The sequence below is a fragment of the Geospiza fortis genome, unplaced genomic scaffold (genome assembly GCF_000277835.1).
Source record: "Geospiza fortis unplaced genomic scaffold, GeoFor_1.0 scaffold54, whole genome shotgun sequence".
Lineage (NCBI taxonomy): Eukaryota > Metazoa > Chordata > Aves > Passeriformes > Thraupidae > Geospiza > Geospiza fortis.
In genome coordinates this window covers 9,907,936-9,923,615 of record NW_005054301.1, presented here as the reverse complement: position 1 = coordinate 9,923,615, position 15,680 = coordinate 9,907,936, and the positions used below count along the sequence as shown (strand labels likewise).

At 36.8% G+C, this 15,680-nt stretch overlaps 1 protein-coding gene across 4 annotated transcripts in view; it reads left to right on the top strand.

Annotated features, from left to right (window-relative positions):
• NUBPL (nucleotide binding protein like) overlaps positions 1 to 15,680 on the top strand; it is a 75,617-nt gene that overhangs the window by 16,875 nt on the left and 43,062 nt on the right. For 2 of the 4 annotated variants that reach the window (XM_031065599.1, XM_031065593.1), the window contains exons 3-4: positions 7,820 to 7,859; positions 7,950 to 8,040. The exons of 1 other annotated variant lie outside the window; for it this stretch is intronic. In XM_031065599.1, coding sequence (XP_030921459.1) covers positions 7,820 to 7,859; positions 7,950 to 8,040 — 131 coding nt within the window. The remainder of the gene's footprint in view (positions 1 to 7,819; positions 7,860 to 7,949; positions 8,041 to 15,680) is intronic. One more of the 4 variants, XM_031065604.1, reaches the window with a different exon arrangement.

Sequence of the window (15,680 nt, the reverse complement as noted above, 5' to 3'; positions counted from 1 at the left end):
TTAAAAGCAGTTTTCTGGCTTAGTGAATCGCATGATTTCATTTTTTTCCTTTTAAATCTGCCATTTAAACTAGATATCAGAGAGTAAAAACTATTATATTGCTAAAAACATTTGCCATTTTGCCAGATAGATAAAGTTTCTTTATTTAGTTTGATTACGAAGGTTTTGGTGCGTAAATCTTTTACAGGTGACTACTCTTAGTATTTCAAAACTTTATTGCCATTTTATGATAGCTTTCATTTCTTAATAAAATAGTATATTCAAAAGATCAGTAGTAGACATCTGTTTTCACAATTTAGAAAAAAAGTAATTTCTTAGAGAAAGCTACCAGTGTTTGTGGCTGCCCCATTGAATTGAATAAAATTGCAGGAACTATAGAAATGGGCACCTGAATTTTTTCACTGGGGTATATTTGCATATCTTAAGACTATGATAGCAGACTCTAATAACAGAATGAGAAAATTTAAAATAGTTTTGACTGTTTAAAGATGTCTTCTGGAATAGTATTAAGGGATTGTGGTGCATTCATTTGAAAGTCAGAAATAGAAAATTGGGAGTGGACTAGTGAAATAGACAAAATATTGCATAGCATAATGATTTTGAAGAAATTTCTTGATGTTTGCTAAGGATTTAACTTTACAAGCAAATCTTGAAGTTGTATTTGTCATGCTTTATCCGTGGAATGGCATCATGATAAATTTTTAAAAAAACCCTACATTTGATTCTTTAAAAAAAAAGTATTTGTGACTGATACCAGCTCTTGATTGGTAAGCAAGTGATTTTTAGATTTTCTATAGTCTAATGATATGTTTTATTGATTCTGTTTTGAAAGGAGCCTGAACTGAAACCCTTTGTTTTACTTTTGATGATGTCTTACCCCAGTTTGTCTGGATGGTGGAAGTACAATAGTCCCACATGTCTTACATGTGACAAAATAATTAATGAGAGTGTTGTAATTAATTGTGGTTTGTATTTTTGAGGCTTTTTCAAATGTGATCAAGTAGTTGAAAATGAGAATACTACTTGAATGTTTAATATTCTATTCTGGACCTTGACTATTGCCCTCAAACCTGTAACAATAAACCTCAAGGTGGATTAGTCCAGCTATTGTTGAGTTCACTTGTGGAGAAAATCAAAGACCTTGGAAGGGAAAGGAGATGGCAGATACACAATTCTGTGAGTAATTATTTATAGGCATACAGCTGTTAGCTGCTGTTTAAAAGGAAAAAACCTCTAGGGAATTAATTTAATAAAATTTTATTATTCATTATAAATAAATTCATACAATTAAAAAAAGTGTAAGATGAGAAATGCAGTGTAGTAATTAAAGCTTCTTACTGAGACCAGTCTTTTTGGATGAAGGCCAAATGAAATTTTACCAAATGCCATTCCAGTATAAATTACTGAAACACTATAACCTGAAATAATACATTTGAAGTACTTGAAGGCAGATTTGTATTACTCTTTATGTTGTTAATCCTGTGGTGCAGTAATTCCAAATTATTTGAAGTGTGGCTAGCAGATACTTACTATATTATACTCTTAGAGATACAAACGTTTTTTTGGTTCAACTGGTATAAAAACTGGAATTAAATTGCAAAATGGCTTTGTTATAGGAACATGATAGGTACTCTTCATTATACATGCATAAACAAAAGAAATAAATCATTGTTTTGTAGACTGAACATATTTACCTTTTTGCTTGTTTCAGAGGTATAAATTTCCATTTCTCTGCTAGAAGAAAAATTGAAGGAATGCAACTAATTCTGAATTTTCTCAATATTTTTATCTTGCAATTTCACTTCTGTGCTTTTTCTCCCTCCGTGGGCTTCTTGCTGTAGTCTCCTTCTCTGCAGTACAATATAGTGGCTTTTCGTAATAGAGAAATGAAGCAGAATAGATCAAAAACAGGAAAAAATGTGGTTTAATCCTTTCCCTGTAGAGCCCAGAGGCCAAAAGTGACAATAAGAGTTGAAAAGCTAGCATCTCTTTCCATTTGCTTTAGCTGATGGTCATAATCATTTATATATTGAGTGTGATGCCATATGGTGTGGGATATCCCTTTTGTAACTTGAGATCAGCTGTTCTGGTTGTGTCCCCTCCTAGTTCCTTGTGCACCCCCATTCTGCTTTGGTGGTGGGGTGGGGTGACAAGCAGCAAAGACATGGAGTGTGTAAGCACTGCTTAGCAGTACAAAAACATCCCTCTGTTAACACTGTTTCTATCAGAAATCCAAAACACAGAACCATACCAGCTACTAAGAAAAAGAATAACTCTATCTTAGCCGAAAGCACAATTACACATAATCGTTCGAACAGTTTTTTTTTCCTCCCATGTTTTTTCACCTAAATTTCCTTTTTTGGGGGGGGGAGGGGTGGGGCAGGGATGTTGATTATAGTATTTTACAGTATTGAACCTAAAAAGGCTGAATTGACACAATTGCATTGAGTTCTCTAGTTTTGCTTTGAAAGCAATGAAATCCCTAGTTAACTGGAATGTTTTTTTTTGAAGTTGGGTCTTAAATTAAAGCTGATGCATCTCTGCCCCTGGGGTTCCTGTTGCTCCCTGTTCTGCTCTGCTGTCTGGCACCCTGTTACGTGACTGACCAGGGCAAGTCCCCCTGTCACAACAGCAAGTCATTGCTTCAAATGACATGAGCTTTCCCAGAGGTTTTTGTGTGTCAGGACACATGTCTGTCCTGTTAAACTGAACATTGGGTTAGTCTATTTCATTCCTTGAGGATATAATGAACTAAAAGGAACCGCCTAAATTAGTCTAATAAGTCTTTTGATCCACTATAAATAGAATTTTTGTCTCCTTGGGGATCCGAGGGCATTTCAAAATGTGGGTTGTTTTAGCAATTGTAAGGAAGACATTTGTGATGGAAAGTAATGGCATGATGCTTAAAACTAACCCTGTGTTTTAAACCTAACAAGTCAGTGCTGCCTTAAAATGTAACAAAGATGTTTCTAAATCACTGTGCTCTTTACTTGTGCCAGATTTGCTTTTGAAGTACAGTCTTCCAGCAAGCAATTAGTTCTTTTGCTTTTAGGTAGGACTGCTGAAGTCATATCTGCAAAACTGTTCTGTTAATGAAAAAGCTTTTACAGAGCCTTGTTTCCTCTGCAGTCTGTTGGGAGGAAAAAAACTGTAATGCCTTCTCAGGTAATGGGACTGGTAGACCCTCTAAATATGAGAATCAAATCTCCTGGGAAAAGTTGCATTTCATTATGCACATATTTCAAGAAATTGAATGGTGAGCATGGAATTATGCTTTTTAAGTCTCATTACTAGTTTTTGCTTTGGTTAAGTATTTGGGATGTCTCTGTAGTTAGATAACACTATTAGTGCAGGGTGTAATGGGCAATCACAGCTTTCCTTGTGTGGAGCTTTTCAAGCTTAAAATACAAATTGTTGTATTTCTGGGGCAATCCTGCAAATAAACTTACAACACAGTGTGAAATCAAGCCTGAAGTCTCAATTAGTCTGTCACTTGCCATAGAATATTCTAGGCTTGTGGCATAAGCAGTTAAAACAATGATTACAGTTAAAGCAAGGATTTAGAATTTATGACTTTGTCTAACCTTTTGGTGACAGCATCCTTTGCCCTCTTTCATAGATTGGTGTCACTGTTTTGTTTCAAGGTACCTTGGGGCCCTGTTGCTATTCATTCCTCTCCCCTCTGTGGCATTTCTTTCCTCTTTACCATTCTGTGGGTGGAATTCACTTGCCTTTGCTTAGGAAACCACTGCTACTTTAAAGATGCCTGGAGTGTGGTGTCAGGCTTCTGGCTGTCCCTTCAGAAAGTGTCTCTCCCTATGCCCTCTGTCAAATCTGCTAGCCATGTACAAATCCCCGCTCGCCAAGGCATCCAGAGTGGCAGGAGACGCAAGTAAAGCCCAATCATTTTTTTACTCTTCCTGTCCAATGTCTTCCTTCCGTCTGTCTGTCTGTCTCCCAAAACCCCAATTTTCTCCTTAGTTCAGTTACATTCTTGAAAACTCAGAGCAGCTTTTCGGCATTTGTGGTTGCTGAGCCAGTGAGCTTAAAATACATTTGCTAGGGTATTGCATGATGCACTACATTGATATTTAATAAGCTGCCTTGCTTTTTGTAAGCAGTATTATGCCTTCTAAGGAGGGGTAGCCCGACATCACAATCTTGTGGAATAACACTCTTTACTTACCTGATGGGGTGGGAATGAATGTAAGCTTCTGCTTGTGCTATTGCTCAACAGACCACTTCCAAAAACTAAGCCAAGAGTTGGAATGGCTCCTTGTGGCTTAGCCCTGGGCTCCATCACATGTGACTGTTATTTGGGGAGACAGACACCATAATGTTGAATGTACTCCCATTTCTTTTTTGTCTCCCCAGCTTATATGCTGAGCATGAGGCCATATGGTGTGGGATATCCCTTTGGTCAGTTGTGGTCATATGTTCAGGCTGTGTCCCCTCCCAGTTTCTTGTGTACTCCCAGCCTGCTTGCTGGTGGGGTGGCATGAGAAGCAGAACAGTTTTTGACACTGTTTTCATTACAAATCCAAAACATATCACCATGCAAGCTACTGTGAAGAAATGTCACTGTACTCCAGCCAAAAACACATACATACAGATATATAGATATATATAATGTAGTTCTGTACACACCTTCTGTGCTCTACTGACCCTGTGACCTGGGCCATTGTTGAACAGCTATGTCAGTCTTCTTACAGAAAACGTGGAGTAACTCAGTTATCTTGTTAGGATAATCTGTTTTCAAGGCTGGATTTCTTTGGGGAAAAAAAGCTTAGTAAAAAATAATTACAAAATGAATCTTCATTGATGTAATGAACATCCATCTTCATTACATCAATGCTGCTCTTCCCCATGTGAGTAACAATTCAATCTTCAGACCAGTCCCAGAACTATTTTAATCAGCAATCTGCTATAATGCTTTCATGAATTTGCACATCTGCCTTTTCTAGTGCCCTACTTGTATTCTATCAGAAAAGGCATTTACTGAAATGTCATTGGTGCTATGTTGATCTTACTGATCTGATTTTGTATGTTCAGAGAAAACACAGCAGTCTCTTTTACTTAGGGCCATCAAGCCTACTGGAAAATTGCAAACTAGGCAATTTTATTTATCCTTGGCATAGGTGGTATGGTATTGCTGTGTGTTGTGAGTTTAGGAGATCTGTTTTGTTTTGTGTTAAATTTTTGGAGCTATATGGTAGGCTTCTGATAACAGAAAAGTATACTCTAAAAGCAATGGGAATTAGAGATGTTACTGAGATCTCATTAAGCTAAATCTTCTTTACATGTTATGTTTTAGGAAATCTTTATGAGACCTGCAGTGAAAAAGGAGGAAGGCCTGTTGCTTCTGATGAGACAAGGGTGATTACCAATGCCCACTGAAGCACTTCAGATTTGAGATTAGTCTTAAGAATGATTTTTAGCAGTAGGCAAACAGTGGGGAGCTCTGCAGTATTTTGTATTCCTTTGAAAATATGCAGAACATTATAGCCAGAATATACAGCAAGTTGTGAATTGTTCCTCTGCATTGTATAAATTTGATTAAATCTTGCTGCTCAGAGCATTTTATAATCCTTGTTGTTAACCAAAGAAAATAAGATGCAGTTTTAATAAAAGGAAACTCTGCTATTGAGAAATAAACCATGCATATATTTTTAAAAGCAAAAGCCCCTTTTGCTGCTCTGTAGGTCAATGTTTATCTACTCACAGCCACTCTCCTGTTTTGTGAAGTAGAGAGAGAGATGTTGGAAGGTGTGTGAGCTCAGCCTGTGCACCTGATCTCTGTGCGGAAGAAATTGTCCATGCAGGTAGTGGATGTTGAGATGTCTCTGTATGTTTGACTCACATAGCATAGAGCAGCTGGACTGAACTGAGAAGTGGCTTAGTATTTTGGTGAACTTCCCAGAATAATGCATCTTTTCCATTCATCTTACTCTCCAGTTCCTGAGCCTCATAATTGGCAGTCAAAGCTTGGCCTCCCCTTTTGTTTTGTTTTGTCTTAAAATTGTCCCTATTTCGTGTTAAGAAATGAAGGAAACCTTGAGTCTGCAGTGGCATACGCTGTTGCAAGTACATTTTTCCTACTACTTCTTTTTTTAACCACTCTCTTAGGTAAATGTGTAGTAATTTCTCTCGATACTTTCAATACTTCTATTTTAACTTGTGGGGGTGTATATCCTGTTTACCAAGCCACCAAAACAGTGCCTAGATGTGGCTCTAGGCTGATGTTCCAATGTTATAACTCTCTTCATAACTAAACTGTCTTACTGCAGGGGGTGAAATAAGACTGTGGTTGCTAGAAATGTGGTTAGACAGTATAGTGTCGCCAAAGTAAGTCCTGAGTCAACACTGAAGAGCTGCATAAGTCAAGAAGAGCTGTATGCACTAGTGCAGTGTATCAGTCCAAGCCAATCTCTTTTTCAGCAATAGCTCCCAACTCATTCCTGAATGCAATAGTCATACAAGTGATTTGTTTATCTTCCTGTTTTGTTCTTTTTGATTTGTAAACCAAAACATCCAATTTATTCTCCACCATATTTCTACAAAATTACATGGCTTGAATGCTCACTTACTTGATTGCTTGAAAGCTTTCATCTGTAGAGTTTAGCTGTTGAATTTGTATGCTCTTGGTTGTTATTTTGTCTGAATTTGGAGTTCAGCTTTGAATGTACTGTTTTTATTTTACTCGCATTGTTTTTATTTTACTCATGTTGTGTTTGTTTTACTCTCTTTATGTATTTTACTTTGGGTGCATCAAGGATTTCTGTCAAAATCTGCATTATAGTATATTTTCTGTTGTTTAAAGTATTCTTCCTATTTTCTGCTCGTCCCTGCCTGTGCATGCTCTTCCAAGATATCAGCTAGACCAAATAAAATGCCATTTGTTCTCTTTTGTGAGTGTGTGTGCCATTTTGAGATAAGGTGTGGATTTAGATGGTAGAAACCACAAGGAAGAGTTTCGGCTTTTGTGAGATTTTGTTTTGAATGTCTTCTTTTTAATTGTTTTGTTTGCTTTCTGCTTGCACGCCCCTTTGCCAGTAGAACAATTACAATATTCCCTCCCTGCTTTTTGTTCTTGACACTGGAGGCATAGGAATAAGATGTATGACAAGGACAATACATCTGCAACATTCAAATAAGAATCTTTTGTTCCTACAGAAACTTTAGAAGTCCTGCAGATTTCTATCAGCCTGAAGAAATCTGGGACTAATTACCTGGAGCTGTTGGGAATGTATAGTTTAGGGATGGTTTTATTTGGTTTCTCTACTCTGGGGTTTCTGTAGCAGATTTAACAGAAGGAGACAAATTCCCCAAATCTCTGGTATGTTAGTGGGAATGCTCTTCTGATTCATGAGATTAGTGAATAGGATAGATTTAAAAAATAAGAATTAAAATCTCACCATGTTGTATGACTTTGGTTTTGTTCCAATATAAATGACTCAGCTTTTAGTGATTCCTGATAGGGAATCTATGCCTTCCAGCACAGAGATTTCATAAAAATAGATTGATTTTGGCAGCACAAAGTGACATTATTTTATGGGCAAATACATTGTTATTCTGGCAAAAGATGAATGGTATTAGTAAAATGTAACAACCTAACAAAAAGTGGAGTCAGATTCTTAGGCAGAATAGATAAGTCCATACGTTTAATGAAGGGATGGGGGGGGAAATAACTATTTAAATAGAGAAGGAAAATTGCTCTTAGAAGATAAAAAAAAGTGTAAGCTTATTTCTTTAAAAAAATCCAAAATACCCTAAAACCATCTCCCCTCCAAAAAAAACCCCTTGTTTGCTTTTGTTTTAGAAAATCTAATGAGGCCCCTTAAGAACTATGGAATCGCATGGTGAGCATATGTTTTTATTTAAATCAAGCTTCTTTTCAGATGTACTTGGTATTGTGCTGTAAAGCTCAAGTTTCTGGTTTGTTGTTTCAGCATGTCTATGGGTTTCTTGATAGAAGAGACTGCCCCAGTTGTGTGGAGAGGGCTCATGGTAATGTCAGCTGTTGAAAAATTGTTGAGACAGGTAAGGCTTAGTTATGTATTACTGCTTCAAAGTAATCACTTATTTTGAAATGCATTTTACTGATACATGAGTGTTCATGACATTATTTTATATGTTGTTAGTGAGCATTTTTGTGTCTTGGTCTTCTTAAATTCAGGTAGGGGGGAAAGTTGATACTTCTGTGTTCACCTATCCCCCTCAAACAGAGCTGTTGTTCTGTGCCTTTGATGAGTAAATTACCCCAGTTTGCCTTCCATCTCATTCCTTTTTATGTTTCTTTATGCAGTTGTTAAAAAAAGGCATTTTGAAGTTGCCTAAGGATTTGAATGTATAGATATCTATGCATATCTACAGCTGTATTCCCTTATGTGCTTGTTAATTCACCAGCACTAAGAATTCTTGGATGGCATTTGAAGTGACAGGTACAGGAAAATCATTAGCTACAATCTCTGTGTAATGCAGATAGATTGTTAGTTAATAAATCTTCTGGCATGTAGAAGTGGGATGACTTCTTTATTCTGTGGCAGATTTTTTTTCTTTTATTTTGAAGAGATCTGTGAAATGCTAATGAGACAAATAGGTGAAAAAATGCATTAGGGTTGCATGTTTAGACTTTGAAGTGACCCACATTGTTCACAGGCGATGTCCATTCTAGGAATCTACTGTGTACAGCCTGGAGATCACAAGGTTTGTGTTTATCTTATTTAAACGCTTCCAAATACTGTGCTTCTTTAACGACTGAAAAGAATAATTTTTTCAGCCTTTTATGATTTTTACTAAATTCTCCTTTAGCATGGATTTTAGAATAGCGGCACTTACTGCTCTGGTGACAGAAACCATATGTCTGCCAAAACTTCAGGAAGAACATCTTTGTCTAGAATTGACCTTTAAAAGTAAGGGGTATCCATGCCAATAGCTTTGGAGACCATTCTGACCTCTCTGTGTGTTGTGTTGCGCTGGCTGGCTCAGGAAACAAGAATGTAAAACCTTAAAGGTAGAACTGAAGTTAGCACCTGCTGTATTGGCATGTTCTGCCCTGGGAGAGTGGAGGCTGGCAGGCACTGCAGTGCTGTTCCTCAGTCCGTAGTGTCCCAGCTGGGGAGCGTGTGCCAGCATCCTTGTGCAGGGTGCTGGTGATGCTGTGTAATGAGCTCGCTGCTCCCTAGCAACCAGTGCAGTTACATGCTGGCCAACCATGCTGTGGGAATGAGACAAGTCCATTAATGCTCAGGGCATCACTGATTTTCCTGGCAGTGAAACCTAAGCTGTGAAGGAGGAAGGCTTTATGGCTAAATTTCTCTTGCCCGCATGCATTTTGCTTCTGCATGATTACCAGGTTAGTCTTAAATCTGAGCTGGAAAAGTTTGCATCTCTTCCTTTGAAGAGAAGCTCACAGATCGCAGGGAAAATGAGCAGGTCTGTCTGATGGCCAGAAAGGAAAAGAATGCATATTCCAGACTGAAATGTGCTATTTTGCTTGTAAAAACTGTAATCTCCCTTCTGCAGTAACCAGCCATTCTCAAGAATGGTTAACTGCAGGACCATTAGTTTAATAACTTTGGACACCTAAACAAGAGAGAACTGCAGCGTGTGATGATCCTTTTAAAAATACTATTGTTCTATTTTAGATTAGAAATAGTTTTGTGATCTGTTGATTGTGATCTTCAAAAATTTTTGTTTTCTCTTTATCTGTTCTGGTTGGTCTTAGCTATTACCTCCTGTTTAACAGGATAAAGTTGCTTCCAAGAATAAAATACTTTTGCTGGTATTTAACTTTCTAAAACTATATTCTTAAGAAATAGCTTATCTCATTAGCTGCACAGAAACCATTTAAATTAGCTCCCTAATCTAGATTTGTAGTATAATGTAAGTGTACAAAGTTCCTGTGCATTCAGACAACCTGCTAAAATACAAAGTTCTTAAAATAGTTAATTCAGCCTGATAGAAAACATAGATGTTCCCAGACCTCTTCCCTAAAACCACTGGTGATATTTCATATTTGTGTTTACTGTTAGATGATGGAGAGGTTTTCTAATTGTTTGATAGCATCAAGACCGTGCATTCACTCTGAATAATTTTAGATGCGTTTTCTTTTTTTCCATATGAACAAATCTGTTTTCCAGAGTATATCATGCTTCTGATACTGCAGTAAAACATTCAAATTGCTTAGTTTCCAAATTCTGTAATGGGGACTTGTTAACTCATAAATATGAGTGCCTGTTATGAGTGTTTCAATGCTTGTCTTACACTTGGAAGTTAAAAAAAATTCTGGAATCCTTACTTCGTTAAATATATTTGTTAAATATATACATAATGCTTTTTGTATGTACTTACTGCATGTGATCTCCCTCTTTGTAATACGGGTTTATTGAATAGTGCCAGACTGGTAGATAGCAGGCAATAGTAGTGAAGTGGTGAGTGGTGAGTGCTTGGTGTTTCTGTGGTAATGCGTATCTCATGCGCAAAGTGGTTTTCTGCAACACATATTATTCTCCTTTAGCAGAATTTGGAGGAAATGTGCCTTATAATACCAAACAAACTAAACAGTTTAGGATGTTACATTACTTACATTACCTATATATTGATGTATGTGTATCAAATTAATATATAAATGAAAATATAGAGCATATTGATTTTATAACAGAATAATTGGTCAATAGGAAAGAGATGAGCTTAAGCTATTGAAAGAACAAGAAGAAATGCAGAAGGAAATTATATTTCATGAGTAGTGAAAGTGAATTGCAAACAGTAATGGAACATTTGATCTTTACAAACATATGCATAACTTTCTGTTAAATATGTCTCTAGTTAATATGTCTCTAGTTTATATGTCTTGAAATTGCCCAAAATTTTGTTGTGGCTGAGAAGTGACTTCTTTGTTAACATAAGATATACTCTAGGTCTATTTACACTTCAGGATGGTCTATCACTTATCTGAGTTTTGACTCTTATTTCTCTGTCACAATTATCTTCATCTTAATGTAAAAAGTCTTTCACCTCTGTTAACACTTCTTTTGAATCTTGCTTGCCTGTAGGTGAGATAGAAGAGCGTATTTTTTTTTAGTTCAAGTTTTAAAAGATCTCTCTTTTCTCTGAAGATGTAATTACAGTCCAGGTAAGGAAGCTTTCATAGCTCTCCAGTGCCTACCATGGCACTGGGCTTTTTCTCTGAGGTTTTCACTTCACTTGAGAGGCTGCCTACTCTTTTTCTGGTCCCATTTACTTTGTTCCTTTACTCTGTGTATCTTGACTCAGTGTGATGGTATTTGGTTCATATTAAACAACCTACCTCAAAACTCATTGTCTTGCTGTATTTGTTGTGGGACTGACTTATGATTAACCTTTAGGCTAAGCACAGTAAAGATATGATATTTTTGAGAGTTGCCTAAAGCCTGCACTCGAACAGTAATGTGTCTGAAAAGCTGTTGAAATAAGTATCAAGTAGGTAGCTAAGAACCTTAGAAATAAAAAGATTATTTAAAAAAAAGACAAGGCAAGCAGAACTTGCTCTCTGATTTGAATTGCTTTTTCAGCAGGGATTTCAAATACCGTTACCACTATCCTGTACACTCCGTATGGCAAGTCCTCTAGTGTTTCTAGCAAAGTTTCATTCTCTTTTCTGTCTTAGGGCATCTTAACAGTTGATGGCAAAGAAGCAATTAGAAACGTGCAGATACAAACCTGCTGTATGTCTTGGAATGTGTTATGGCAATTATTCTGCCAAAGGCTCTGCGAAAGGAGAAGTCACTGTGCTGACTGCCAATTTATTGCTATAGTCATAGAAGCAATACGAATGGAAGGAGTTTCCTGTTTAGGGAGTAATCAGTAAAGCTTTTAATATTAAAAGATAGCAAGTGCTGTTTTCTCTGATCTTGGATTCACTATCTTATTCTATGTGTGTTACCTACTTGAACTATCAGCAGAGAAGGAAAAAAAAATCAATATTCTGCACACAAGTCTGCTTCTCTTTTTAAAAAAATCAAATAAAAATGGGACTACAGATAAAATGCAAGTGCACATTTTATTATGTAATATTCTCCTTGTATCTTTGTCCTATCAGTAGATAAAGGTAGATAAAGTTATATCACTACTGGAAGCAAGCGTTGCCTACATAACATGGATTATAGATACCAGCAATTTTCTTTTGTGTAAACAGTGCCCTTGAAACTAGCCTAGAAGTGTGCTCTGTTTTCAAGGCATGGATCTCAGGTTGATGAACACTCTTAATAGGATTTCTTACTCTGACATGACATTTTAACCTATGTTTTTGCAGGCTAGTCAGATCTTAAGAGGCAGGACTCTTGTATTTCTTCCTTATCATAGTTTTCAAGAGTATCCAGAATATTTTTTGGCATCATTGGTATATTATGGCTATAAAGCAGAGCCTCAGTGCTGCTAAGTATTTGTGAATCCTAAAGGTTCCTTTGATGTATTTGATAAGGATGAAGCCATATTCCCAGAAAGATGAAATTTTTCCTGCAATGGCTTAATTCTAATGAGTCCCTAAAATGCTCTTATTGTCATCAAATTGTAATTCCTCAAACTCTTTCTTCCTGCTTATTTTAGCACCACTTCAGGTTCTGTTTTAGTCAAGGTAGGTGTTGAAAGAAAATTAAAATAAAACCAAGTTTCACTAGGATGGATATAATTAGAAAGGAAGAATACAGGGAAGTTAGCAGAAAGCAAATTAAATAAAACTTCCAATGAAGAGCCATTATCAGCAAAAGGAGGTGGAGCCTTGCACTTTGATGCTTGGACAAGCTTTATCCCTTGTAAATTCATGTTGAAAACCATAAATTAACCAAAAGAAGGATCAGTGTTATTCTATTAGCTAACCCAGGACTTAATAGGATTGTAGACTAAAGATTCAGCCTTACACTTAAAACAAATTGAAATCAGTTTGTGATTATTTAAGCTGTACATAATTTTGAAAATTTGGGTAGCAGTGAGGACTGTGTGTGCTTCTTTCTTTCAAAGCCAGCACCTGCCAGAGATAGTGATGGTAGCAATTATTATATAGTGGAGTGTGTGAAGGTATGTATATGTACTTGGACCTTTTTTGTAGCATAATTCTCTGATGCTCAGCTATCATACATAGGTAGTTGCAGAGTATATAATGTTGTCACTGTGAAGAAAATTAACTCTACTTCAGCCAGAACTTGCACACATATTGTAGGGAATAGGGAAGATACAGACAAATGGGCAAATAGTCTTTAAAATGTTGAGCAGACTATGGGTTGTGAAGTCTGGCTTATTTCAAGAGCCCATATGAGAAAGCTGCCATAAAAGCAAGTATTGTATGAATAGGACAGTAAAAATTCATGTTTAAAGATTTGGGATTAAGGTAACTTGGAAATAAAAGTAGTATTTAATTTTTGGAAAGCATATACTATGGAGGCTATATTGTTTTGGTTTTCTGATCAGTCTGAAGTGACTCATCTCTATAGAGGAGATTATAGATACTCAATACTGTTTTTGTTTGAGTGGCTTTACTTAGTAAATTCTTACATGCAGTTGCTACTAGCTGAGAAGTGTGCATGTAGTTACTGGTATCCTTTGCACCATTTACATTGGAGAGGTTGCAGGTACAGACTGGGGCCAGAATTTCTTTAGGTGTCATTTATTTAGCTATATGTTAATGCTGCACTTGAGAAGACAAAAACAGGTAAGGTATTGAGAGCAAATGTATTTATACCTGGTAAAATAGCTACCAAACTGCCATTGGCTGTTTTACTGTGCACGTTCTAGGCAGCAGAATGTTCTGTATATGGTGTCTGTAGACATCAGTCCAGTCTTGTTTGGCATGTGTGTGCATAACACTCTTGTCTTATTGCTCAGAAATTCTTCAGCCTGTAAATTTTCAGCTTTGCACTGCCTTGTGTCTGTGTATATAAATGCATTTCTTATAAACAGAACAATGGAAAAACTAGGGGAAAGCTTTCTGCATTAGGAGGAGCAATGTGGATTTGATTCAAAGCAGTAAACAACGAGAGCATAGTCACTGAAGTAGTTAAGTGCTACATGCTGAGCCATCTGTCTGATTGGTTAGTATGGTTTCCTAGGAGTTGTCCTTTGGCTTCTGTTTGTGACCATGTATTGTCTTTTGCCTTATGTTTTTGGGACCACGGAAATTTTGTTCTGTGTTTATGCACTGTTCAGCACTGTGGTGAGTTATCATTTTTTGTGAGAGATGCAGAGACATACAAAGACTAGTATTTACAACTTCCAAATAAATATAAACATTTTTCTTTGATACTTTGTTATATTTATACAATAAATTTATAAGACCTTTTCTCTTTTGAGCACAGTACATTTTGTGTTCCTGGTTCTCACTGTCTGTTCATATGAATGACATATATCTGTTAAGAATGCCTGAGGTCAGTGTAAATGTATCACTGGCATTCACCATAACTGGTGTTCTTCAGGACATAAATCTGTTTTGCAGATACATATGCAATTGCTTAGCGTTTGATTGTACATGCTACCTTGCCTGTGTATTCTCCAGCCATCAAGGTGATACTGGGGCGTGGAGCATGTAATGTGCAAAGAGACACTGAGGAACTGGGTTTATTTTGTTTTGAGACAGTTCAAGGGAGATATGAACTGCTGTCTTGAACTACCTAGTGGATACATAGAAGATGAAAGTAAATTTTTTGTGGACATGCACATTAATAGCACAAGATGTAATGACTGTATGTTGCAATATATAGTAAGAAATGTGCGGGGGTGTTGGTGGTTTGGTTTTTTACAGTTGAAGCAATTGCTTGTCAGAACAGGTTGCCAGGAGAGATCTCAAAGCTCTCTTTTGAGAGATATTAAGAACTCAGCTGGGCAAGAATCTGAGTAACCTGCTCTAAGTTGTTTCTGCTTTGTGCAGACAGTGGTCCCTGAGGTCTTTCAAACCTAAGTTGTTCTGTGATTCTGGGATTAGTTCTAAAATAGGCATTCCAGTGCCTATTTGACTGTCGGTCTGTAACTCCATTAAAGCTCAGAGAGATGAAAATGGTTCTGCCTATCACAGAAATCATTGGTTAGAGCAGTCAGTCAAAACCTGAACTGAATGTAGGTGTCTCTCTGATAGAACTGCCTTAATCACTCAGTGAGGGAGTCATACCATTAAGTGTTGCAGTCAAATGAGCATGTTTCAACATAATAACTGAGACCATCCTTTCCTCAGTAGCATTTGTCTCTTTAGACTGTTGAGGTGCTGAGGTGGGGACAGAAAGGTCAAACTCAAATAGGTCTTATTTCTTGAATGAGCCTTACTATGAACTATGAAAAAAATAGAAGGAATACATATTTTGTTTTCCTATCATACCTCTTGTTTTTATAGAAGTACCTTGATCTAGGAGAGGTTTGAAGCATGCAGTGATGTGCTCTCAGGCACTAAGAATTGAGTAGGGATGTCATAAAGAAGTTTTGCTGAAGACTGCTGAATTTTTTTTCATTAGCTTTAGTAGTGTCCTGTCTAGTACGCAGGCCTGTATGAAACTCAGACTAAGAGATCTGGCTATTCTCTATAGTGCCTGGAAAACCATACATTGATTTTGTTTCTTTCTTTGTTGAATCTTGCCATCAGTGTCAGCCCTGAGTAATTTAAATTCCAATTTGACAAAGAAAAATTCAAAGATGGTAGCAAAAGTCATCTTAAAAAAGCAAGT